The sequence below is a fragment of the Trichechus manatus genome, unplaced genomic scaffold, assembly GCF_000243295.1.
Source record: "Trichechus manatus latirostris isolate Lorelei unplaced genomic scaffold, TriManLat1.0 scaffold00027, whole genome shotgun sequence".
Classification (NCBI taxonomy): domain Eukaryota; kingdom Metazoa; phylum Chordata; class Mammalia; order Sirenia; family Trichechidae; genus Trichechus; species Trichechus manatus.
The window spans coordinates 1,451,469-1,477,570 of NW_004443963.1; the positions used below are offsets into that span (position 1 = coordinate 1,451,469).

General features: G+C 40.0%; 1 protein-coding gene across 3 annotated transcripts in view; it reads left to right on the forward strand.

Moving 5' to 3' along the window:
• ANO4 (anoctamin 4) overlaps positions 1-26,102 on the forward strand; it is a 401,164-nt gene that overhangs the window by 132,571 nt on the left and 242,491 nt on the right. For 2 of the 3 annotated variants that reach the window (XM_012554834.1, XM_004373749.1), the window contains exon 2: positions 13,048-13,233. In XM_012554834.1, coding sequence (XP_012410288.1) covers positions 13,048-13,233 — 186 coding nt within the window. Of the gene's footprint in view, positions 1-13,047; positions 13,234-26,102 lie in introns of those variants that run through there. The other variant, XM_023728951.1, reaches the window with a different exon arrangement.

The following is a 26,102-nucleotide window of genomic DNA, read 5'->3' on the forward strand; positions in this document are numbered from 1 at the left end:
CTCCTATGACTTTCTATTGAGTTGTCTAATTCTGAAATTTTATTGTTAATCTTCTGGATTTCTGATTGCTGTCTCTCTATTGGTTCTTGCAACCTGTTAATTTTGTCATTATGCTTTTCTCTAATCTTTTTACTTTCCTCTATTGCATGTTCTGCGTTTAGCTTAATTTCCTTCCTAATTTCTTGAAGAGTTCAGTATATTAATCTTTTGTATTCTGCCTCCGGTAATTCCAAGAAATTTTCCTCCTCTGGAAAATTTCTAGGTTCTTTATTTTGGGAGCTTGCTGAAGCCATCATGGATTGCCTCTTTATGTGATTTGATAGTGACTGTTGTCTGAGCCATCAATAAGTTATTATTTTTGTTTATTTTATGTTTACTTACTGTGTCCTAGCTTCTTGTTTTGTTTTGATATGCCCAAATGGGCTCCTTGTATGAGCTAGTTTGATTATTGTCACCTTTGAAGCTCTAACGTCCTGTCACCAGGTGGTTACATCTGTTACTAGGTATGTGAGCTCAGGAGTCCACCCACTCCTCCAGTATGGATTCAATTCAGGTGCCCGGGTAGATAGCCACCAAGTGTGTGTTGTAGGCTCTCACAGTCCTAGACAGGCATGGGTGATTGGTGTAGGCAGAGGCATCTGGCTACAGCAGGGTGACACACTCTGAGCAAGGCAGGGGGCTGACGGCTGCCCCCGAGTGTCCAGGAGGAAGGTGTGTCCCTGTTCCCGAGAGCGTGTAGCTGGGTGAGTTTTGCAGCCAGACTATGACCACCTAATGCTGTTGGCTGTAGGGACTGGGGGGCACCTCTTATTCATGGGCCCCTTTCGCAGGTGGCTAGGTGGCATGAGTGGAGCCACCAGTCCTCAGGCCCCTGATGTGGGTAGGTGAAGACCCTACTTAATGGGCAGAGCAGTGTCAAATGTCAAGAACCTGCCACTTCACAGCTGAAACAGTTGAAGTTAGAGTTCTGGTATATACCCTGTTGTACTGCAGTAATGAGGGCCTACGCTATTGAGATTGGCGCACACAAGTCTATGTAGGGAGGAAGGAACTCGAAGTCCGTGCAGATCCCTTATGCCTTTGCCTAGGCAAAGGAGCCGTGCCTACCTTGGGTTCCTGGCTTAGGGGAGCTGGCAGTTTATTTTTTCCCCTGGTTGTTAATTTGTTCACTCTCCAAGGCAAGGAGAAGGGCTGCGGGTTTGTGATGGATCCTACTTCTGGCCCAGGGGACTCGGCAATTGCTGAAACTGGTTTAGGACCCAGTGCAGAGCAGGCAGCAGGGAGGTAAATGGGAGAGAGTTTTTTCCCTAAGGGAGGTGTTTTTGATCTGCGCGGTAAGCCGTGTGCGAGAACTCATCTTTCATGGTGGGCTGCTTCTCACTGGTTCTGGGTGGCCGTGTAGAGTCTCTGGTGCTGGGTCTCTCCCGGTGCAGAAAACACATCTCAAGTTCTTGGCTGCTTGCCTGCTTCACCACTCCACCCCGAGCTGATCAGGCCTGAAGGGCTCAGGCTCTCGTTGGTTCAGGTCTGGCAATTCCTCGCTTCTTCTGAACCGTCTCTCCCTCCCCCTGCCACTCAGTCCAGTTCCTCATCTCTGCCTTTGAAGTTTAGGGCATCCAGGTTGCCAGATATAATCGAATCACTTGTTTTTTCAAGTCTTTGTTGTAAGACGGTCTACCGGAAGCATCTGACTACTCCACCATCTTGGCCCTGCCTCTGGCATAGGGTGTCTTCAATTGCCTCATATGCATGTGAAAGCTGGAGAATGATTAAGGAAAACCAAAGAAGAACGGACGCCTTTGAATTATGGTGTTGGGAAGAATGTTGAATATACCATGGACTGCCAAAAAAATGAACAAATCTTTCTTGGAAGAAGTACAGCCAGAATACTGCTTAGAAGCAAGGATAGTGAGACTACATCTCACATACTTTGGACATGTTATCAAAAGGGATCAGTCCCTGGAGAAGGACATCATGCTTGGTAAAGTAGAGGGTCAGTGAAAAAGAGGAAGTCCCTCAACGAGATGGATTGACACAGTGGCTGCAGCAGTGGGTTCAAGCATAACAGTGATTGTGAGGATGGCGCAGGACTGGGCACTGTTTCATTCTGTTTTACACAGGGTCACTATGAGTTGGAACCAACTGGACAGCACAAGAACATGTGATAGTTAAGGAGCCTTGATGGGTCTGTTTTGGTTTTTCTGTGTTGTATTTGGAAAACCAGAAGTTCCCTATGTAACGTGATGGAAAGACGCTCACAATAAACTGTCTATTTAGGTCTTATTGATATATTGTCATACCACAGAGCAGTGGCACCACAGTGCCACTCACCTTATTGATGGCTTGTATTACCAGATCATATATCTCAAAATCCATAACATATCAAAAATTCCAAATTAGTCTTTGAATCAGCATGCCTTAATTAGTGAAAACAGATAGCATCAAAAAATTTAAAAAAATAAAAATAAAAATTTAGTAACAAAAGGGATAAAGCACCATTCCATGTAGGGATTTAATGCTTATCATTTGATGTTACTTGTAAGAAAACGTTGTGTTTCGTTTCTAGAAGCATTTTATTGACTGCCAACATAAGTGTAAAATTGAGTCCAAGAATCTTAAGGAATGATGTTCTTATGCTATTTATGTTGCTCACTTGGTGGTATCATTTAATAAGTGGTCCCACTGAAATTCAGGTTTACAGTGTATACTTTTTTCACCATGTGTGAGTTTTACCATGTGAAATAGATATATAGTTCCCACTTAGCTATTTTTATTGTCTATTCCCAACTGTATGTACCTGGGGTGTGATGATATTTGAGCATGCCACTGTCTTGTGAAAATGCCTAATGGTTAAATTGTTTTAGGAAAATCAGAGATGTCTCGCTGGCTTTTTAAGAATGCCATATGACCTTATTTTTCTTTTCTTTTTTTAACTTGGGAAGTACTGATTCCATCTCCAGGTTACATTAGATACCCTTCCTCTTTGCTGCTTGAGTGTTGGGATGCTGCCTGTTTTAGACTGTGAGCTCCATGAGTACAAGTACTCTATCCTTTAATCTCTGAATCCTCAGTGCATGGCTCAGAGAAAGCTCTCAACAATGTTTGTTAATTGGGTCAATAAATAAACAGTTCAAGATCTCAGAAAGAACTTGTTCCCAAGGTATCAATTTTAAACCACATACTTATAACTGCCTACTTCCATCTAGTTCATATCCTTAAGAATCACCTATGACAGTTTTGCTGTTATGTTGACATAAGGTTTATGTCTATCTGAGAAACTGGGATATGAGGTGAGGGGGGGAAACATTGTGCCTAAGTCAACAAAACACAAAAAAAAACCTTAAACTTTATCAGAAGGTGACAGGAAATCCATAGCTATTCTTTCAGCATTTCACTGAGAATGTGGAGATTTAACATAAATTAGATGCCACAGGATAAGGTAAGGTAAGAAATTCAGAGTTTAGATTCATGGTCAGAGCAGTGATAAAAAAGATGACCAAAACGACACAAAATGAGAAAATCTTGGGGAATTAAGGTAAAGAGTAACAAACATGAAGTACTTGAGAACCTTCCAGAAAGGTGTTCAGTGATATTGTTGTTGATTATGAGGTTGTAGAACCAGTGAGTGTTAAATTTGAAAGGAATGGAAGTCAAAGGCTTTAATAGGCACAGTCCTGACAAGAAACAGAATTCCAGTGAGTGAACAGATTTTAACAAAGTGCCTTATGTTGCAAAGGTGTAGCTAGGTTAGGAAAACTACTAAGAGATGATGAAGCATCCAGGGTCTAACAACAGTGGAGAGCCTTTATACACCTCATCCTACAGAGGAAAGGGTAGTAGTAGAGCCCATCAATAGCAGGAGCCCTGGAAGACAGGCCACACAGTGAGAGTAGATTTGTAGAGGACTGGCAGAGGTAGCGCAAAAGCAGGGAGAGAGCAGGGAAGAAATAACTCAACCTCTCCTTCCTCCCATTCTCCAGCCCCTGTTGGTGCCTCCCACTGGCTGGAGCCAACTAGAATCCTGTGAGAGAGCCTAGGTGATGCAGTCTGTAGGGTCAGCTTCCCAGGGCCCAAAACAGGATGGAGAAGGGTGATGAATGGACTTGAGGAAGGTAAGAGTCAACAACACATCACTAGCACAGAAAACATCTGCAAGCACTGTTTCATTTCCACCTTATGAAGACTGTTTTTTGGGCTGTGTTCATCAAGTTTCTGTTGTAGACCACCAAAAAAAACCCAACCTGCTGCCAATTCCAACTCATGGCGACCTGTAGGACAGAGTAGAACTGCCCCATAGGGTTTCCAAGGGGCAGCTTGTGGATTTGAACTGCTGACCTTTTGGTTAGCAGGAGTAGCTCACTGTAGCTCTTAACCTCTGTGCTACCAGGGCTCCCTTGTATACCAATAACCCCTAAATCATAGTGGATCACACATGGAAACATTGTCTTTTTGTTCAGGCATCTTCAGATCAGCTGCTATATGACTGATCTTGGCTGGATTTAGTAGGTCTTGGCTCCAGTCTGTAGGTCAGCTTTGGGTCTGTTCCGTGTGCCTCATTTGTTGCTGCTCAGGGTATGTTCTCCTCATGGTGGTGGCAGAAGCCCAAGAGACCAAGCCAAAACCACACAGGAACATTTCAACCTTATGCTTTTTGTTGTGACATCCCATTGGCCAAAGCAAATCATGGTGACCCAGCCCAAAATCAATGGAGTAAGAAAAAACACTATCCCTCTGTACTGGGAAGTACTGACAGGTCATATGGCAGAGAGAGGCCACAAAAAATTGGGGACAGTAATCTACTCTGTCACTGTGATTTCCTATGAGGAAGTCCTTCTAGTAGAAGTCTGTAACAAGGATTAAAGTGGAGATTCTAAATCAGATCCAATAACAGGAGAGAAAGAAGTTTACAAAAAAGCTGTAAAAAATATAGAGGTAGATTTCAAGAGAAAGCACCAGTAATTTATCTGCAGTACTTTATATGAATTCAAGTAATGCTGGTTAAACATTCTTATGGACTGTTATCCTTTCTCATTCTGTAGATTCTTCCTATAGACATTGAGCCAAAAGTTAAATCTGGATATTATTATTAATATTTTTGTCTTAGCATTTTTGGTCTGTTTTCAGAGAGCTTTAATGCCAAGTAAATATGGCTTTAGACAGACAACTGTCACAAAATTAGAGATTATAATGTCTTGGCAGGAAATTCTTCCTGGTTTTGATGTGTTGGTACCGCCAGATTTACATAATGTGCTGATGACTATCTGTCAAATAGCCCAGTACGATGTGGAAAGAGAAAATGAAAGGAAAACAGGACACGCCCAAGGACCTGGTGTGATGGAGGAGGGTTCTGCTGTAGAAAATCTTCTCCTCAGGTCTACTGAGACTAAGCAGTACTCGATCTTTAAGCTTCTGGAGGGATCCTATCTGGGTTGAATCTCAGCATCTGTGACTACTTCCTGGACTGAGCCCACACTCAGTTACCTATCACTTCTGATGCTCAATGCTCCTCAGGATCTGCTGTTTCTGGGTCTAGCTGAGCACATCTCACTGAAGCCACACAAATCCCATCACCTCCAGTGGGAACATGCCTGAGCTAATGACAAGTCACGTGCTTCCTTTTCTACATGTATTCCTATGTGTTTGAGCTTTTTCCTCCCTAGAACATAGGAGGTTCTCAGGTAATTTTGTAATCATTTTAGAAAATTCTCTTTAAGCCATTACCAGTTACCAGTTACTGTGGAGTCAACTCTGACTCATGGCAACCCCCTGTGTGTCAGAGTAGAACTGTATTCCACAGGGCTTACAATGGCTGATGTTGCAGAAGTGGATCACCAGGTCTTTCTTCTGGGGTTCTTCTGGGTGGACTTGAACCTCCAACCTTTTGGTTAGTAGCCAAGCACGTTAACCATTTGCACCACTCTTTCAGCCATAAAATAGAGGGTGTTAGAAAAGCTCCAGAAAGCTTGGAAAAGTAAATCCAGGCCTGAGAGTAACCAGGAGAGTTTTACCTCCATTTTGGTCAGTGATGACTAGGACACTAGAAGGTGATGAGCTAGATTTCCACCTTATAGTTAAATCTGAGTAAAAGAGAAAACTAGAAATAAATATCCCTTCCATGGATTGCTTTCTTCTTAATTAGGTGTAAGTGAGTCTTATATATTTCCTGTGGTGGTGACATTTAAAATATAGTTTTTCAGTAGTTTAAAAAATAATTTACCTAAGAAATGACAAGGAGAGTGGTGCAACACATGGACACTGTTGCTGCAAGTTGTAAAACACTGACAGAACCACAAATGTTCCCATGGCACACAGCTCTTCTGAATCACAGTAATGACATTTAGGTGAAAGCAAATCACTTTTACACAGGCAGACTTCTGCTGTGCAGTGCAACGAGAACAAATGCACCTTGGAAGTGGGCCAGAGGAAAGGAACATCTCAGAATTTTATTGAGAAAAATATTTAGATTCTAGATAGAATTTTTGAGAAGTAAAGAAAATACACGAGGAGCTTAAAGGAACTCTGAGCATTGGGTTTTGTTGTCACAATACTATGGTGTTTCTGCTGGAGTCATTGAGTTTCTCAGGAAAGAAATCAGACCATGTAGGAGATATGAGCTTGAAGCTGAGGAAACAGAGCAAAGCAGGAGAAGTTCCCAAAGCAGGAGGTCTGGGAACTGACCACCCAGAGATGATAGTTGGAGACATAGAGTGTGTAAAATTGTCTGGGGATTTCTACATGAGAAAGATAAAGGCCAAAATCAAAACCTTGGGGGAATACCCGCTTTGGTAGGTTAAATGACTCCCAAAGGTATGTTCACGTCCTAATCCCACAAACCTGTGAATGTGATTAAGTTAAGGATCTTGAGATGCGGAGATTATCCTGGATTATCTGGATGGATCCTAAATGCCAAGTGTCCTTGTAAGAGGGAGCCAGAGGGAAATTGAACACATACACACAGAGAGAGGAAAAGGTGATAGAAAGACAGGGGCAGAGATTGGAATGATGCAGCCCCCAGAAGCTAGAAGAGACAAGAAATGGACTCTTCCCCAGAGCCTCTGGATGGAATGTGGCCCTTCCAACACCTTGATTTTGAACTTCTGGTCTCCAGAACTGTAAGAGAATAAATTTCTCTTTCTTTAAGCCACCAGAGTTATAATAATTTGTTACAGCAGCAATAGGAAACTAATACACCCACTTTTTGGGAACAGGAATCGGAAGATAGCTTAGAGAGGTAGCAAGAAATTTATGTGTTGTGGAAACCAAAGTAAAAATTTTATAACAGATGAGCAAGAGGCAACGGTGGTAAATTTTAGCAGCTAAGGGGTGAGAATGAAGACCATTAATATGACAGAAGGTAACGACGACAGCTAACTTTTACTGAGCACCTTCTATATGCTGGATCCCTGGGGGCACAGTGGTTAAGAGCTTGGCTGCTAACCAAAAGGATAGCAGTTCAAATCCACCAGTTGCTCCTTGGGAACCTTATGGGGCAGTTCTACTCTGTCCTATAGGGTTGCTATGAGTCGAAATTGACTTGATGGCAATGAGCATTGGAGTTTTATATGCTAGACACTGTCCTAAGCAGTTTATAGGTATTAACTCATTTAATTCTCACAACAACCCTACGAAGTAGGAACTGTTATCCCCAATTTACAGGTGAGAGAACTGAGGCACCAAGAGATTAAATAACTTGCTCTAGGTCACACAAGTAGTAAATGGTGTGGCCATCATTTGAACCCAGAAACTCTGACTGCAGCATCCACATTTTAACCACTGCACCATACTTCCCTCTCTTCATCCATAAAGATGGAGGCTTCCCAAGGTTCTGACTTTGGGTTCTTTTCTCAAGTAAGGGAGATGTCAGAGCTCAAGAGGAAAGGGTATTTTTCTAAAGATGTTTTGAGGTGGAAAGGACAGAAGATTGGAAACTTAGCATCACTGTTGTTTCGTCTTCTCCACTGATTGGAGAGGAAGCCATCTGTTGAAGCTGGGAGGGGCAGCCAAGATTCAGGCTTCAAGGAGTCTAGAAAAGATGATTATGGTATATTGGAACAGGAAGAACTAAATTAGAAATGTGGTGCTCAGGTAAACATGCTTAGTGTCATTTCCTTGACTGGCTCTTGACCCTGAGCTCTGCTTATGCCCAAGGAGTCTTTGAAACATGTAGAGTGCAAAGTGCAGAGGGAGAAGAGACTGAAGGGGGATTATCGTCCCACATCTGCCATATGGGACGTGCTTTATTCAGAAATGAGGAAGAAATCAGGAAAGTACAGAATATGATCTTTGCCTTAGAGATAGTTGGAAGAATGGGATGTCCTTGTACCAGCAGCTGTAGAAGAGCATTGCAGGACTGGAGTGTTGGCTGAGGGCCAAAGGGACGGGAAGGTCTTCAAGGGGAAGATGGGGTTTCTGCAGGTCCTTAATGACTAAGGTGTTTGATAGGTCGTCAAGAACACGTTTCAGCATGGGTGGTGCCATGATCCAAGCATGGAAAAGGGGGGAGGGAACAGCTTTATAAGAGTTGGGGTCAGACTATCAACATACTATATCTTCCAACCTCTGCCTTGCTAGATCTCTGTTAAGTTGTTCAGAACCACTACATGATTAGTCTAGTATTGCTATGTAATTCGTCAGGCTACATGATGTAGTGGAAAAGAGCAACGTTGAAATTCCAGTTAATCACTTGTTGTGTGATCTTGGACAAGTAACTTAACCTCTTGAGCCTCAGGTTTCTCATCTTAATAATGTAGATACCAATTCTATGTCTTTAAGTTTGTGGTAAGGCATTAATGGGATAATGATCAATATCTAGCACAGTGCCTGGCATTTAATAGATAATGTCAACCTTTTTTTTTTTTTTTCCAAGGTAATTAAGAACAAATTAGATGGTGCAATTTATTGGCTGACAACTTATTTCTGAAGGTGTGACTTTGGAATCTTATAAAAATGTGTTTTCAGGTATCTATGGTGTACTTCCTATCGTGTGTACCAACTATTTGTTTATACATCTCTCATATCCACTGGATGTTGCTGTTGCATCGGGAGAATTCTGATGGGCCAGGCCCTTTATCTGTACCTCTGAGGATTCTAATTCCTGGAGGACCAGGATAGATTTGCTCAAGCATTAGGTATTCCTCCCAAATTCCCATGTAACATACTCCCTTCTTCACATTCATCCTCTCCTGGATGTACTCTTGGATTCTTATTTTTAACATTTTTTTTTTTTACCATGATCTACATTATTATATTTTTCCTAACATGAGATTCAACAGTTTCAAGTACCTACACCATTTATTTCAACTGTAATTTTTATTCTCATGTCATTTTATGCTTCCTTGGGGGAATTATAGAAGAGCTGGAAGTATCACACTGAATCAGAATCCTAGTCTCTTCAGCTCTGTGATCCTTCTGCTAAAAGGACAAGAAGAATGTTTGTGGGACAGAAGTCTATTTAATATTTACAAATGGAGACAGTCATGTACCACCTCATGTTGTCTTAAAGCATCTCTCCCATTCCCTCTTCTGTAACATACACATCTGTCTGTGTTCTCCTGGAGTCTTGGTGTGTCTCCAGACATTGATTCTGCCCCTCTGTGGAAATGTGGAGCATACAGTGGTGGTAGGGAGCATGAGGGAGTGGAAGGATGCCAGGTTGTCACCCTGGTACTCATCCTGCTCACAGAGAGACACCTAGGAGTAGAAGGCTCACAGTCACCCAGGCAGCTGGGCTGTTACTCTGATGGGCACTGCCCAGGTTTGTCTCTATTACAATGTTTTGTTTCTTATGCTTCTTGGCTGACCAAACCCCACTGTCATTTGAGTTATCATTTCTTAAGTATTCATTAGAACTCACCACACAGAGATGATAGTTGAACACACGGGGAACATAGATCTCGTGCCGAGAGGATGTAGAGAGAAAAAAGGCCAAAGTCAAGACTTAGGGAAATATCTACCTGTGGGAACAGGAGAAAGAAGAGAGCTTAGAGGAGTACGAGAGTTAGCAAGAAGCTTAAGTGTCCTGGACACCAAAGGAAGTGTTTAAAACAGGTGAGCAGGGCCATGGTGATAAATGCTAGAACTGAAGGGGTAAGAGGAATCCCTGGGTGGTGTAAACAGTTAATGCACTCAGCTGCTAACCAAAAGGCTAGCAGTTTGAGTCCACCCAGAGGCACTTCAGAAGAAAGGCCTGGAGATCTACTTCCAAAAAATCAGCCACTGAAAACCCTGTGGAGCACAGTTCTACTCTGACACACATGGGATCACCATGTGTTGGAGTCGACTCAGCAGTAACTGGTAAGGATTAAGAATGGACACTGAGGACATGATAGGCACCCAATAGGATAGAAGGTAATGATGAGAGCTAACTTGTCCTGAGCACCTGCTGTATGCCAGACACTTTCCTAAGCACTCTGTACATTTTAACTCTTAATTCTCACAACAACCCTATGAGGTATATACCATTATTTTTTTTTTCCTGAGAACGTTTAAGATGACTCTTCATGCCTCTGACATGACCCATGATTGCGAATTTTGCAGTTTCCCTTTGAGCAGGACTTTATTTCTCTCATTTCTGGGTTTTCAGTAGACTCCTCAGTGTAGCCTCTAAGTATTGGTAATGGGTAGACCAATTGCTTTACCCCTCCAGCCTCGGTTTCCACATCTGTAAAAGGCACTGGATTAATTAGCTAAACACTAAAGTAACTTCCAACATTAAATATCTACCTTCAAGTTTCGAGTGATTCTCCTCTTAATCAAAAATTCTTTGATTTGGTGAAGTTTAGCTTGTCCTTATCAAATGACATGATTCCTGACTGAGTCCCCCGGCTGGTTGACATTACATAAGGCTAATACCTTTTCTTGTCTCTTTCTTTAAGAACTAGATCTAAATTCAGTCATCTGCAAGTTTGCATTCTGCAGTTTGTATGTCTTAGCCATGCTACCTTGGACAAATAATGTAACAACAATCACTTATATTTCACAAGGACTTCTAAAATGGTTTTTGGGTTCTCTTATTCTGTTTGTGTTTATTAGCTGGAATTGTTCTGTAGTGAAGAACTTGCCCTTATCAGCTGTTTGGTTACCTTGAGATATAGTTGGCAAAAGAAAGGCCGGATAAATGCTCGCTTCTTTCCCTTTTTCAATTTTCTGAATAATGAATCGGTATCTTAGCAACCTCCAATGATGATCGCTGAGTTTCTTTTTAAAATATCTTTTTGAAATCAGTGTTTTAAAATATATTTTATATGTTTCAGTCAATTGCAATTAGTATTGCTTATGATGCTAAAAATTTATCCCATCCTGGGCCAGTGGGAGCCCGAAGTTGACTCTTATATACATTAGTCTTCCGTGGCTTCCTAGTTTTTGGCTTATCTTGTACTACTTCTACCCCAGTCCCAAAATCAAATCAGTAATTTCTGCAAGGGCCCTCTGGTTCATTTTAATGGGAAATAGTATTTAGAGGCCCTTATCTGGTTCCTAACATTGCTACATCATAGCTGCTTTTTCATGGATAGACCTAGGAAATTTGTTTGTTTGTTTTGACAGTACATACTGATATTTCTGATTCAAAATTATGATTATAGGATTTTTACTTAATTGCTTTAGTTTGTATCTCGTTTCTCTTACACTGAACATCTTGGTTCTTAAAGACAGACATGAACATGCTTATTATTTGCCTTATCCTAGGCTTTACCTATAATATTTTCAAAATAACAATAGGAATATTCATCTAACAATAAGACAATGAGTACATTTTAAGAATTCTCTCTCTCTATGTGTGTGTATGTGTTTTTCAGACTAAAATTCCATTAGGTGAAAGGTTGACATGGGTTGATGCTATAATAGATGTCCCTGCTTAAAATTTTTGATCAATCTTAGCATCACTGAAAAAGTGACAGCTAGACATTATGAATTTCCTAATACGATAGATAGGAAGTACGCAGTACCACTTATGAAGTATTTTGCCTAAAAAGTTAAACCTATGTTGAATCAAGTCTTTGGGCATAATGCCAGTTTATGGAAAGTTGGGGGTAAAAGAATAAGTTGAATGATGCTTTGAGGAAGTATTCAGTCAAATCCAGAACGTGGAACATTATACAGGACAAATGACCCAGTTTCTATACCCATCAAGGCATGAGGAAAAAAATGAAAGGAAGACTATTAGAGAATAAAAGTAAGAAATATCCACAAAATCCAGTATCCAAACTATGTTTAGATTTCTGGTTCAAACAAACTAATTATTAGAAAGGTATTTTTTGAAGTAATCTGGAAAATTTACATTGGCCAAGTTTTAGATGATAAGGCATTAGAAATTACTGTCAATTTGGTTAGGTGTGGTATTGGCTTGGTCCTGCCCAGTTAGAGGTCCATACTGAAGTATGTATGACATTGGCATGAGGTCTTTAAAATACTCCATCCCCCTAAAAGCAAGCCAACAAGAAAAGGAGAAGGATAGATGAAACAAGTTTAGAAAAGTATTGATACTTGTTAAAGCTAGGTTATCGGTACATGGGCCTCATTATATGCTATTCTTTTTACTTTGGCAATGTTTGAAAATTTTCAGAATAAAATAATTTTTAAATTAACATAATTCTAAGATTATCAGAAGTGTAAATCTGGGTTCAGTCTTCAACTCTGGCCTGTACGTGAATCCCATGGAGAAAATTCCTTGATTTTTTTGAAAATTCCAGATACCTTGGCAATAGTCCCTAATCCTCATAGCCCCTAACAACAGCGTGCCACCTGTGGGTGTATTTTTCCAGGATTTTGAGATGTGAGAATTTTAATATTTGACTTTATTGGATCCTCATTTATAAAAAGTCTTGGCATGATAACTAAACATGCCCACTTTTGAATGAAACAGTGTTCCATAAATAAGGTCATGTGATAATCTGTTGGTATCACAATTTATTGTCACTAGCGTCCCTTAAGAATTTGAAAGTGGTAGTTGTGTATTTTGTCTGGATTTGGTGCCAGAACTTAACAACTTGGAGTTTTAAGCATGTTGTACTGACTTCTGCAATATAATGCTGCTGTTTCTCATTCCAGGTTTATCTATTCATGGGGCTGAAAAGCATTTGCAAATCCATCAACAGCGAAGTGTGGCAAGCCGCCCAGGGTCACGCCGCCTCCCTGTGGTCAGGCATTCCTCACTCCCACCAGGCAGAAGGTCAATAAAAATGGAGGCAAGCTCTTCTGGAATCACTAATGGGAAAACCAAAGTCTTCCACCCAGGTAATGCATAGAGAACTACAACAGGGGCCTGTTTTAGCAGCATTATATTTTTATTATCTAATTGTACCCTACTTCCATTTAAGCTTGCTTTTTTTTTAAGAGTCTTGTGGTTTAGCCCTTCTCTTCACTTCAGTGGTAAATGCCACAAAAACCAATAAGAGGAAAAAGAGCTTGATGTATCAGAGAAGGTTAAGGCCACAGGCCACCTTCAGTGGTAGAACCTAAATGAAAAGCAGAGTGAATAAACTTGCTCATTTCGGAAAAGCTGATTGTATAATAAAACAAAATAGAGATTTGGCCTGATAATTTTCTCTAAGATAGCCCAGGGAAAATTTCAAGCTAAAAAATACCCACTTTGAAGCCTGAGTTATCTATGTTGACATGCCCACACCTCCTAAGGTCAGGGGAGAAGACTGAAGTCATTAATATTAAGTTTCAAGCATCTATGATCTCTTAAGCATGTTAAAGAATTCTCTATTCAAGCAGGTAGTTCCAGCTAAAGAGTTTTGTTCACTTGTTTGGGTAAGAAGCTCATTTAAATATTCATTCATCCTGCAAGTATTTATTGAGCACCTACTAAATGCCAGGCATTGTTTTGAATGCTAAGGAAACATCAGTGAACCAGGCAGACACGTTCCTGACTGACTGTTATACTGTTATTGTTAGTTGCCATCAAGTTGACTCTGACTCATGGTGACATTATGCAGAACAGAATAAAGCATTGCCCAATCCTGTCATCCTCACAATCACCAGCATATTTGAATCCATCGCTGTGGCTGTTGTGTCAGTCCATCTCACTGAAGGTCTCGCATGCCCTTACTGGCCCGCTACTTCACCAAGCATGATGTCATCCTCTAGCAATTGATTCCTCCTTGATGAGAAGTCCAAAGCAAGCCAAAAGAACAGTGTTATGTAATTCATAAGGTTTTCATTGGCTAATTTTCAGAAGTAGATCACTAGATCTTTTCTTCCTTCAGGAACATCAAATTGCAAGAGAATTCACAAGTCATTTAGTGTAACGCTCGCTCAATCCTGATTCCTCTCTGCAATGTCCTAGCAAGTGGCCACATAACCTCCAAAGAAGCCAAGCCTCCATCTTTAGCCACATCACACCATCTTCTCTGTCTCAGTTGATAACTTTGTTTCCTCACCTCATTGACAAATCTGGGGTGTCTCTCCATCTCCAAATGTACCCCATTTGCTTCCATCTTTTCTCCTTCCCTCCAGTTTTCAGAATATGAGGGGGGTCCACTGTTATTGAACAGATCTTCCCTGGGTGTCTGTTAGCCTTGGCAACCTCTCCTCTCTTGAACCTTGCTAAGGAGAATGTATCCGCTTGTTTTTATTTCTCTTCCCTACACCCATACTGCTGGCTCTTTCCCATCAAGCTATAAAAGGCTGAATTCAAGATTCTCCCATCCTTACTTTCTTCAGTGGACACTGTATCCTTTTCTCCCTCTAGTCACTCTTTCCTCCTCTCTTCCAAGCCAAACTTCTGAAAAAATAATCCACCCTTTTTGGCTCTGTTTTATCACTTCTTAGCCCCTCTTCAACCCAATACAATCCAGTTTCTAACTTTCCTACTCTATCACTGCTGTTCTTGAGGTCCTTAGTGACCTCCTTTTATCATAATGCGGTGAGTGCTTGCCACACTCTTCTTATGCACTAGACCGCGGTGGACCACCCACTTCTCCCCAAAACACGATTTGGCTTCCATAATGGTCTTCTTTCTTGTCTCTCCTCTTCTCTCACACATAGGCTTCCTGGTTTCTAACCTCTCAGTATATCTCCCTTCATCCTGCCTCCTGCCTGAATACATCCTTTACACCACATCCAATATGACTCATCTCTACCCTTGATCACACCATTCACTTGCCTTTTTTATTTCAAGTTAAAGTTCCAATCTCTTAGCATTTAAAAAACAGATGTGCTTTATGATCTGGCCCCTACTGCTTTCCATCCTTCATTTCTTTTCCACTTCTGACTCAAACTTTATATTGTAGTATATCAGATGGGGTTCAAACACAGAAGCAGAGTCTGTAGGAGGTACATATTAAGAGATTTATGGCAAGGAATTGGCTTACATGATTGTGGGGGCTGGGTGGGGGAAAGCTGGAAATCCATAGGGCAGGCCTGAGGACGGGAAGGCCAAAACTCTGGGGCAAAAGCTGGAACTACTGTCCACAATGGAATTTCTTCTTCCTAAGGGAAGCATCAGCTGTGCTTTTAAGGCCTTCCAACTGATTAGTTTAGGAACATCCAAATTATCTAGAATAATCTTCACTTAAAGTCAGGAGATAATGAACTTTAATCACATCTATAAAATACCTTCATAAAAACGCCTAGATTAGTGTTCAATTAAATGACTGAGAACTGTAACCTAACTAAGCTGGCAGGTCAAAAAACCATCACATCTGGTCATACGGACTTGCTTTCAGTTCTGTAAACACATGATGTGTTTAATGTCTCCCAACCCTTCTTCATGCTGTTCTCTCTAGGATGCCCTAGTTTTGCAATTAATTGCCTATCTCTCCATTTTAAGGTGCTCAAAGACAGGGATTCTGAATTATTTATCTTTGTACTCTCGGTAAATATTTTTAGGGTAGGACTGAACTGAACTTTCATTAGTTGTTTCTTAGACTATTTCAATAGCTTTTTAGTTGCTCTACCTGTCTTTCATTCAACAAATATCTATTGAGGGTCTGTTAGGTCTCAAAATATAACTTAAATTTCACTTCCTCCAAGAATCTTTTCTAGACCCCACTGTTCACAATTGATCTCCCACTTTCCCACACTACTATAGAACTTGGAAGCTTTATCAAAGTCCATCTATTTTTAGGGTTTTATAGGATTTCATTTTACTTGTATCCACAATCAACACCCATGGAAGCAGCAGTCAAGAAATCAAACAACATACGGTATTGGACAAATCTGCTGCAAAAGGTCTCTTTAAAGTATTAAAAAGCAAAGATGTCATTTTGATGACTAAGGTGTGCCGGACCCAAGCCGTGGTCTTTTCAATCACCTCATATGCATGTGAAAGCTGGACAATGAATAATGAAGACCAAAGAAGACGCCTTTGAATTACGGTGTTGGCGAAGAATACCACGGACTGCCAGAAGAAAGAACAAATTCATCTTGAAAGAAGTACAGCCAGAATACTCATTAGAAGCAAGGATGGCGAGACTTCGTCTCACATACTTTGGACATGTTATCAGGAGAGACCAGTACCTGGAGAAGGACATCATGCTTGGTAAAGCAGAGAGAGGGTCAACGAAAAACAGGAAGACCCTCAAAGGGATGGATGGACACAGTGGCTGCAACAGTGGGCTCAGACATAACAGTGATTGTGAGGATGGTGCAGGACCATGCAGCATTTCTTTCTGTTGTACATAGGGTTGCTCTGAGTTGAAACTGAGTTGACAACACCTAACAACAGTAACAACAACATAGTTCTCCTGGAAGGGAAGATGTTTATTCACTTCATTTTTGTATCCTCTGTCACTCCTAACCCCATGTGTTTGTACAGAGTAGGTTCTTCCAAAATACTATTTGTTGTTTGTCAAAATCTATTCCACCCACTGGGTATAGGTTTGCATTCTGAACTTATGTAGAGTAAATCTAATTATTCTTTTATAGGATGATCCTTCAGTTGTTCAAAAACTTATCCTGAGCTTTTTGGCAACTGAAGCATTTACTAGTTTCTTCAGTGCTTCCTTAAATGACACAATTTTCAGATTCTTTACGATCCTATTACTCTGCTCTTAGAAATTCTTACTTCATTACTGCCTCTTCGAAAACACAGTGCCTAGAAATTGAATAGAATATTCTGTTCTTGTCTGTTCAGAATAGATTCAGTCTGTTCTTTTCTTTAATCGACATCTTGTACTGATATTAATGTAATAAAAAATGTTATAAAAATATTTCCTAATGGTGTAATATCAGTGTGGGATAATTTAGCATTTCTCAAGGCAAGGCACTGCCCTTACCTTAAAAACACATTATTACATTTATGTATCCATAAGTTTATCATAGGTTCTTGATCCCTGCATGCATTGACTATTGGTTGAAAATAGAAACAAAGCCAACCCTGTTAGCATAGAATTATAATCAAGAAAAATATATATTAAACAAATTATAATTAGAAACTATTTTTTAAAAAATATCTTTAAAACTCATATTATCCTGGCAAGCTAGCATGTGATTTCAATTCCATCCTCTTTTATTTTTAGCATACTTACACTAATGCATCATAGATCTCTGCTGGGAGATTATAGAATAGCTCTCAAACCAAGTGTCTTACTGTAGTCAGTCATAGATCTTAGAAGCAGCATGGACATTTTAGTCATATTGAGGCCTATTAAGTTATCCATCTACTTTTTACGAAGTTAATAATCCCAGTTCCCAAAGTGCTCTCTAAAAGCCCACTTAGAGTGGTTGTTAAGTACAAAAAGAAAGAGCCAGAGTCTTGGAGTCCTTCTGTACCTTCAGCCCTGAATAATTTCAGTTCATTTATCTCCTTTCATTTTACAGATATTTCTGAGTACCTATTATGTATTAACAAATATTTATTTGGAAGACACCCCTTTTGGTGTTGGAATAATGCAGAAGTTTATTAAACATGGACGTTAGGGAGCTCACAGTCCAAGAGAAATGATCAGTCACGGTTCTTTGGTTGCAAGCAACAGAAACTAATTATTTAATCCAAGTAAAGGCTGTGGATAGGAAACCAGCCTTGTTAAAGGGAAAAGAGTCAAGAAAAGAACTGCATGACTATCCAGAATTAATGAACTTTTACCTTTATTCTTGTTTTTGCATCATTTGGCTCAATTTTCAAAGCTCTGGAAGAGACACTGTAATTGGTCGTGTCCCTTTCCCTTCGCTGGGTAGAGTGTGATGAGACAATGACAAAGGATAAGACAAGAGGAGAGCTCTTTATTCAGTTTGTATAATTGGAGGGCAGGGCCCCTAATTTATCCTCTCACAAGGGCTGCACACTGTGGAAGAAAGGCATTTCCCCAAAAGGAAATAGAGGCGGTATTAGGAAAGGGAAATAGATGTGGAAGAATATCCACTTCAGGGGCCTGTACTTAACGTGCTGTAGAGGTCAAACTATATTAAGGACTGGGACAGAGGTATAAATAGTTATGGGAACATTCTCACTGGGAAGCTTTTAAGAAGTACTTAAGAGACAGATGACCAACAAATTGGATTTTAAAGGTCAACTAGGATATCAGCATGAAGAAGCGGGGAGAGGCCATCTAGATATAGGAAAGAGCATAATATACAGTGCATTATATTGATTATGAATGTCAGCTTTGTTCTTAGGAGTTTGAAACCCAGGTGTGTCACCTGATACCTGTGCATCCCTGGACAAATTACTTAATCTCTCTGAATCTCAGTTGCCTCATCTATAAAATGAGGATACAAATACCACTCTCACAGTGTTAGAACTGCCAGTTTAAATAAAGGGTTCCCAGTTAAATTTAAATTTCAGATAACCAACAAATACTTTTTTAGAATCTGTCTTGAAAGAAGTACAGCCAGAATGCTCCTTAGAAACAAAGATGGCGAGACTACATCTCACATACTTTGGACATGTTATCAGGAGGTATCAGTCCCTGGAGAAGGGCATCATGCTTGGTAAAGTAGAGGGGTCAGCGAAAAAGAGGAAGACCCTCAATGAGATGGATTGACACAGTGGCAGCAACAATGGGCTCAAGCATGACAACGGTCATGAGGATGGCGCAGGACTGGGCAGTGTTTCATTCTGTTGTACGTAGGGTCGCTGTGAGTCAGAATTGACTTGATGGTGCCTAACAACAACGACATGTCCCAAATATTGCATGAGGCAGACTTATACTAGAAAATTATTAGTTGTTAATCTGAAATTCAAATTTAACTCGGCACCCTGTATTTTTGTTTGTTATATCTGGCAACCCTACACCGCCCTGTAGTGTGCATTACGTAAAATAATTCATGTAAAATGCCTAGTATGATCTTTGGTGCATACTAGGTGCTCAGTAATAAATGGCAGTGATCATTCTCATTTTTGCCATCATCGTAGGCCTGAAAATTCAGAAGCCTGACAGTACACGTCCCAGAATCGTTTCTTGCTCTGTTACCCTAGGGCAGTTTCCCGGTTAACTTGTGTTGCAGTACCAGCAAGATGGCCTTTCATTATGCTGTACTGACACAGGAGCCATTTAGCTTGCTTTTGTTTGGTTTCTCTTTCCTTCTGATTATTTAGGATGTTTCTCTTGTGTATCCATTTTGCTTTGAACTTACCCTTTAGCAACTCATAATTAATGAATATTATTTTATAGGCCCTTTATAGGCCAGCAATAAAAGTATAAAATGACACTAGCCTTGGAACTGCAATTTAAGGGTCAAAAGCAGAGTAGACTGAAGCATTGATTGTGGTTTTTTTAAATATGAAACTGTAAAGCTGTGTGAGTATAGATCAAATTAGCTTAATGACTATGCTATGTAAAATAGAATCAGAAATCTTCTGAACTCTAAAATATTTCTTTCATTACCTTCCCTTTATCTGTTAGACACATCATATAGTCCTAGATGAGTGTTATTAGTCCCAGAATATGTCCTTTGCTCTCTTTTTGAGTTTGTAAAATGATGATTTGCTGATATGTTTCATTACTTACCCAAGTAATTTGTAACGTAATTCCTTTTATCTCTTTTTTAAAGCCTAAGATGCCCTTTTCCCCTTTATATATAATTTTTCCCCTTGTATAGATATGATATTTAAATGCTGGGACACATTGATATCACAGGAGAGAAACTTTAGGATTTTGGTTTTTTCCAATGCGCTGGAATGACTATAGTGCTGTCTGTATATGTAGTGATAAATGCATAGTTTGGCAAGAATAAAATTATAGTTGCAGTCTATTAAGCATGTGTCATATTCTCAACCTTAAGAACTGTTAAACCATTTGCATTCATCTTCTCATTTAATTTACATAATGTCCTCATGCTATTATTTTATGGATGGGGAAACTAAGGCACAGAGAAGGTTAAGTAACTTGCCCAAGGTCACACAGCTAGTAGGTGGTAGAGGCAGTATCCTAACTCAGGAGGTCTGACCCTGTCATTCAATGTGCTGTTACCTTCTTCTTCAAACCAGTTGGTAGCAATATTTCTAGCAAGTAATTATAACAAAGCTTTGAAAATTTTAAATTAAAAGCCCTGTAATAGTTAAAACCTTAGCATAAGAAGACCTACTGAAGACCAGCTGAGTTTTATTGAAAGCAGATGTCACCTTAAATGGGTTGCTATTTCTTTCTACATAAGTGATGTTCCGCTTTATAGCTTCTCGTTTGTTCTACTTTGCACTGGACCTTGTTTCTTCATCCTTTTTCTGGTTATGATATTATGACACTCACTCCCGTTTCTCTGTCTTTCAAAGACTACTTTCTGGCCCTCATGTCAAGGCCTGATCTCAAATTAGGGAGCAGGCTGAACTCAGCAAGTGCCTTTCATATTCTGTTTCACCCCTCAAACAGCAGTACCAGAAGCGATGGGGAGAGGGAGAGGAGCCATTCAGTGGAGCTTTTAAAAGAGAAAGACTCATCTCCAGTTCTGCAAAGATGAGAGGCAAGATACAACTCATGCTTTAGGAAAGACAAATAAGAAAAGAGTAAATGTCTGGCCAATCTTTGTTGTTGTTGTTCTTGGATCCACTGAGTGGCTGGGTGGCTTCGAACTGCCAACCTTTTGGTTAGCAGCCAAATGCTTAATTAACCGCTGCACCACTGCTTGCATTTAAATGATGTTCTATTGTTTCCAAAGTGTTTTCACAAATGTTTCTTTATCTCATTATTTCTTACAACACTGCCATGAGGTGGAATTTCCTCTATTTTACCATGTCTCAGGAAATGAAATTACTTGCCCAAAGGTACAAAATTAGTAACTAATGGACCCCGACTAGACCATATGTCTCTAATTTCTTAGGGATATTTTCTTCACTCTGCCAGTTTATTCTTCTCTTGAAGATGAGAATGAGTTGAAGAGTGAAATTTTGCTGTTTTCTCCTCCCCTTACCTGACTTACCTGAAAACGATGTTTTATTGAGAAGAGTGGCTGAGGCTTGTTTAGCCTAAGGAATCTGGCTTCTCTTCTTGAATAAATCTGAAATGTGGATGAAATTACCTGTTTGTTTTCCTGTTTGTAAAATGGATCTCTGGCATGGCTGAAAGATAAGGTCTTCCACATGGCTTTGAAATCATTTGGAAGAAAAAGTACTTGCTACCTTGTACCAAGTACTTTGGACATGTTATCAGGAGGGACCAGTCCCTGGAGAAGGACATCATGCTTGGTAAAGTAGAGGGCCAGCAAAAAAAGAGGAAGATCCTCTATGAGATGGATTGACACAGCAGTTACAAAAATGGGCTCAAGCATAACAATGATCGTGAAGATGGCACAGGACCAGGCAGTGTTTCGTTCTGTTGTACAGAGGGTCGCTATGAGTTGGAACCAACTCGATGGCACCTAACAACGACTTTGTATTTTGGTTTTATTTCTCATTGTGTTGAAGGTGACTGTGGTGTCTTTCAGAATGGTTGGCACTGTGGTTTAGAAATAACGCTAATTATCCTTCGTTTGAATCTCTTCCTCTTTAAGTGGGGTTTTTTTAGATGTGTGATGTGAGTTTAGTAAATAGGGGGGTGGTTAGGAAAGCAAGCTATTTTGGGCCTTCACAAATGTGGACATTGATATCTGTGCTCCTTGCTATTATTTGCTAAGTAACAAAGTTGTGTTTTCTAAAAATACATACTAAATTCTTTCCTTAGACATTTGCATTGTCTTTTCTCATTGCTGAGGGACATCTATACATATTTTGACCTGTAAGATGCATTTAGAGTGAATTTTCTGAAAAATCTTTTCCAACCATGAAAGCACATGAAGTGAATGACAAAAAAAAAAAGAAAGAGAGCCATAAAGAAAACCAAGTGATTAAATTTCTAGAAAGAGTATTGTGTTTTGTGGAATTTAAAACTGTATCTTCTGTCAGATGCCATTTCAAATAATTTTATATTTAAAAAGTAGGATTGTGTCTCTAGACGGTAGGAATAAAAAGACTGATATTTGTATTATATAGTGCATTTTCCTGCATAGAAAAAAAAATGATATGATGAATATACCTCCTTTCTATTATCTGTGCCGTTGCAAAGAAACTTTTGGTTCCTAACTGCTTATGGTTAAAATACCAACATACTCCCTGTCGTCGAGTCTATTCCAACTCATAGCAACCCTGTGGGACAGAGTAGACCTGCCCCATAGGGTTTCCAAGGTTGTAAATCTTTATGGAAGCAGACTGCCACATCTTTCTCCTGCAGAGTGGCTGGTGGGTTTCAACTACCGACATTTCAGTTATTAGCCAAGCACTTAACCCCTGCACCACCAGGGCTCCTAAAGATACCAAAGTCATAGGATTTTTGAACTAGTGAGTATCTTATGGTCATCTATTCCAACCCTTTCATCTGAGGAAACTGAAACCCAGAGGCACAGAACAAATTAACCAAGACACAATAGTGGTGTATCAAGGAAAAAAGTTGGGACCAGGATCTAGTCTTGAGCACCTTGCACTAAGCCTAATTTGTTCATCTAGTAATGAATTGTATATTATTCCTCAATCTAAAACATGATTTGAGCTGGCTGCACAAGAGCAGAAAATTCCTTTCAACTTTAATAAATGTTTGATGAGATAGTACTATTTTTTGCATTTTACAGATGAGGAAATTGATACTTGGAGAAACTTAAGTAACTAGTTAGCTCAGAATCACACAACTATATCTAGTGGGATTGGGACTTAAAAGCCTAATCCTTTAGCCCTAATGTTATTGTTGTGAGCTGCCATCAAGTTTCTCCTGACTCATGACGACCCCATCCACAACAGAACAAAAAGCTGCCCGGTCTTGAGCCATCTCCATGATTGGTTGCGGATCAGAGTGTTGTGATTCATAGGGTTTTCATTGGCTGATTTTTGGAAGTAGCTCACCAGGCTTTTCTTCCTAGTCTGTCTTAGTCTGGAAGCTCCACTGAAACCTGTTCAGCATCATAGCAACATACAGACTGGATAGGGGAAGTGGCTGCTCATGGAGTGCATTGGCTGGGAATTGAACCTGGCTCTTCTGCATGGAGGGTGAAAATTCTACTGCTGTACCACCAGTGCCCCCTTTAACCATGGTAGATATTCAGTTAATAGTGAGCCTCTGCTACTCTTATCCCAGGGAGAGACCTGGCCCTCATAAAGTTTATAATCTTGCAAGGGCTGTACTCCTTCCTACATTCATCTCAAGCCCTTCTTTACATCCAAATTTATCATGCAAGTTACGAGAGTAAACAACATTTTAACAAAGCTGAAAATTTCAAAGTTTCTATTCTGTAACCCCTCCTAATCCTGAGTTTTCTCTTCCCCTCCTCTGTGAGAGTTTCTGTCAGCACAGCAACAGACCTCAGGAAGTTGGGAGACATCACAGAACCCTGCCTACACAATCCATAGATCTTTCCTGCCATTTGGAGCTTTGTAGCTCTGACTTGCAGGCCCTCTTTGGAACTTTTAGCGAAGGCGTGCATTATGACTGAAGAGATCATGCCCTTGCCAATCCTAGGAAACCTGGAAGAAATTTTGTTGAAGGTCAGCCATTCCTGGCTGAAGCAGTAGGATTATTATTTCCATTTTAGACCCAAGAAATATTCACCTGCTGTTAGCTAAATGTGGTTGTCCAGTTTATACAGAACTGTGTCCTGAGGACTACGCACTTTTAATCATTTGACAGAATATCTGTTAGCCTTATAGTGACCAGTGAAACAAGCAGTTTATTCCTGTTAATATAAGCCAAGCTTTCTTCTGTAAAAAAATAAACTACAGAGGAAATACTCACATTCATTAGCCATTAGAGAAATGCAAATCAAAGCTACAATGAGATACCATGTCACCCTGACATTACTGGCTCTAATAAAAAAAAAAAAATAACAGAAAATAAATGTTGCAGAGGTTGCAGGGAGATTGGGACTCTTATGTATTGCTGGTGGGAATGTAAAATGCTACAACCACCATGGAAAACTATATGACACCTGCTTAAAAAGCTAGAAATAGAAATACCATACAATCTAGCAATCCCACTCCTAGGAATATATCCTAGAGGAATAAGAGCCATCATACAAATAGACATATGCACACCCATGTTCATTGCAGTATTATTCATAGTAGCAAAAATATTGAAACAACCTAAGTGCGTATCAACAGATGAATAGAAATGGTACATACACACAATGTAATACTAAGCAACGATAAAGAACAATGATGAATCTATGAAACATCTGACAACATGGATGAATCTGGAGGGCATTATGCTGAATGAAATAAGTTAATTACAAAAGGACAAATATTGTATGAGACCTAAAAAACAAGACAAGGTTTACACACAGTAAAAAACAATCTTTGATGGTTATGAGAGAGGGGAGAGGTGAGGAGGGGAAATCATTAACTAGATAGTAGACAAGTTAACTTTGGTGAAGGGAAAGACAATATACAGTATAGGGGAAGGCAGTACAACTTGACTAATGCAATGTCATAGAAGCTTCCTAGATACATCTAAACACCCTAAGGGACCGATCTGAACACCTTGAGGGACCAAGTTACTGGGCTGAGGGCTGGGTACCATGGCCTCGGGGGACATCTGGGTCAATTGGCATAACATAGTTCATAAAAAAAATGTTGCACACCCTACTTTGGTAAGTAGTGTCTGGGGTCTTAAAAGCTTATGAGCAGCCATCTAAGATCCATCTATTGGTCGCATCACATTCAGAGCAAAGGAGAATGAAGAAAATCAAAGACACAAGGGAAATATTAGTCCAAAGGACTAATGGAGCACATGAACCACAGCCTCCACCAGCCTGAGCCCGGAAGAACTAGGTGGTGCACAGCTACCACCATCGACCACTCTGGCAGGGATCACAATAGAGGGTTCCAGACAGAGGGGAGAAAAATGTAGAACAAAATTCAAAATCAAAAAAAGAAACCATACTTACTGGTCTGACAGAGACTGGAGGAACCCCCGAGACTATGGTCCCCAGCTACTCTGCTAACTCAGAACTGAAGCCACTCCCAAAGTCCACCTTTCAGCCAAAGGTTAGACAGGCCTATAAAACAAACCATAACACAAGTGAGGAACATGTTTCTTAGTTCAATCAAGTATGCAAGGCCAAATGGGCAACGCCTGCCCAAAAGCAAAGATAAGAAGGCAAGAAGGGACAGTAAAACTGGATGAATGGACATGGGGAACCTAGTGTGTAAAGGGAAAGTGGGAGAGTGCTGACACAATGCAGGGATTACAACCAGTGTCACAAAACAATTTGTGTATTAATTTTTGAATGAGAAACTAATTTGTATTGTAAACGTTCACCTAAAGCACAACAAAATTTAAATTAAAAAAATGAACTACAGTGTCACTAGATTTATAGTTATACAGCACTAATAATGTGAAAGAGCGTGACTTTTGTGTTGTTTTACAATAACATTTATGAAGTATCCTTTTTCTGAAGCCTTTTTAGCTAATGGCACACTAAATAGATTTTGGTTAGTACTATAAATAAAGTTGAGAAACAGAGATGGAAAGTCTTTCCAGAGGGAAAGGTTTCCAGGGTTTGCAATTCAGGTTCTCTAGAACTGAATTTGTTTTTTTGTTTGTGTGTTTCCTTTATTCTTCAATGATTGATCTTGGGTACTAGCTGACACAGAGAAAATCTGTAAAGAAGACAGAATGTCCCTCCCATCTTAATTCTGTCTGTCTGTTCTCCCATCTTAATTCTGTCTGTTCTCCATCTTAATGCTTTCATAGGAACACTGA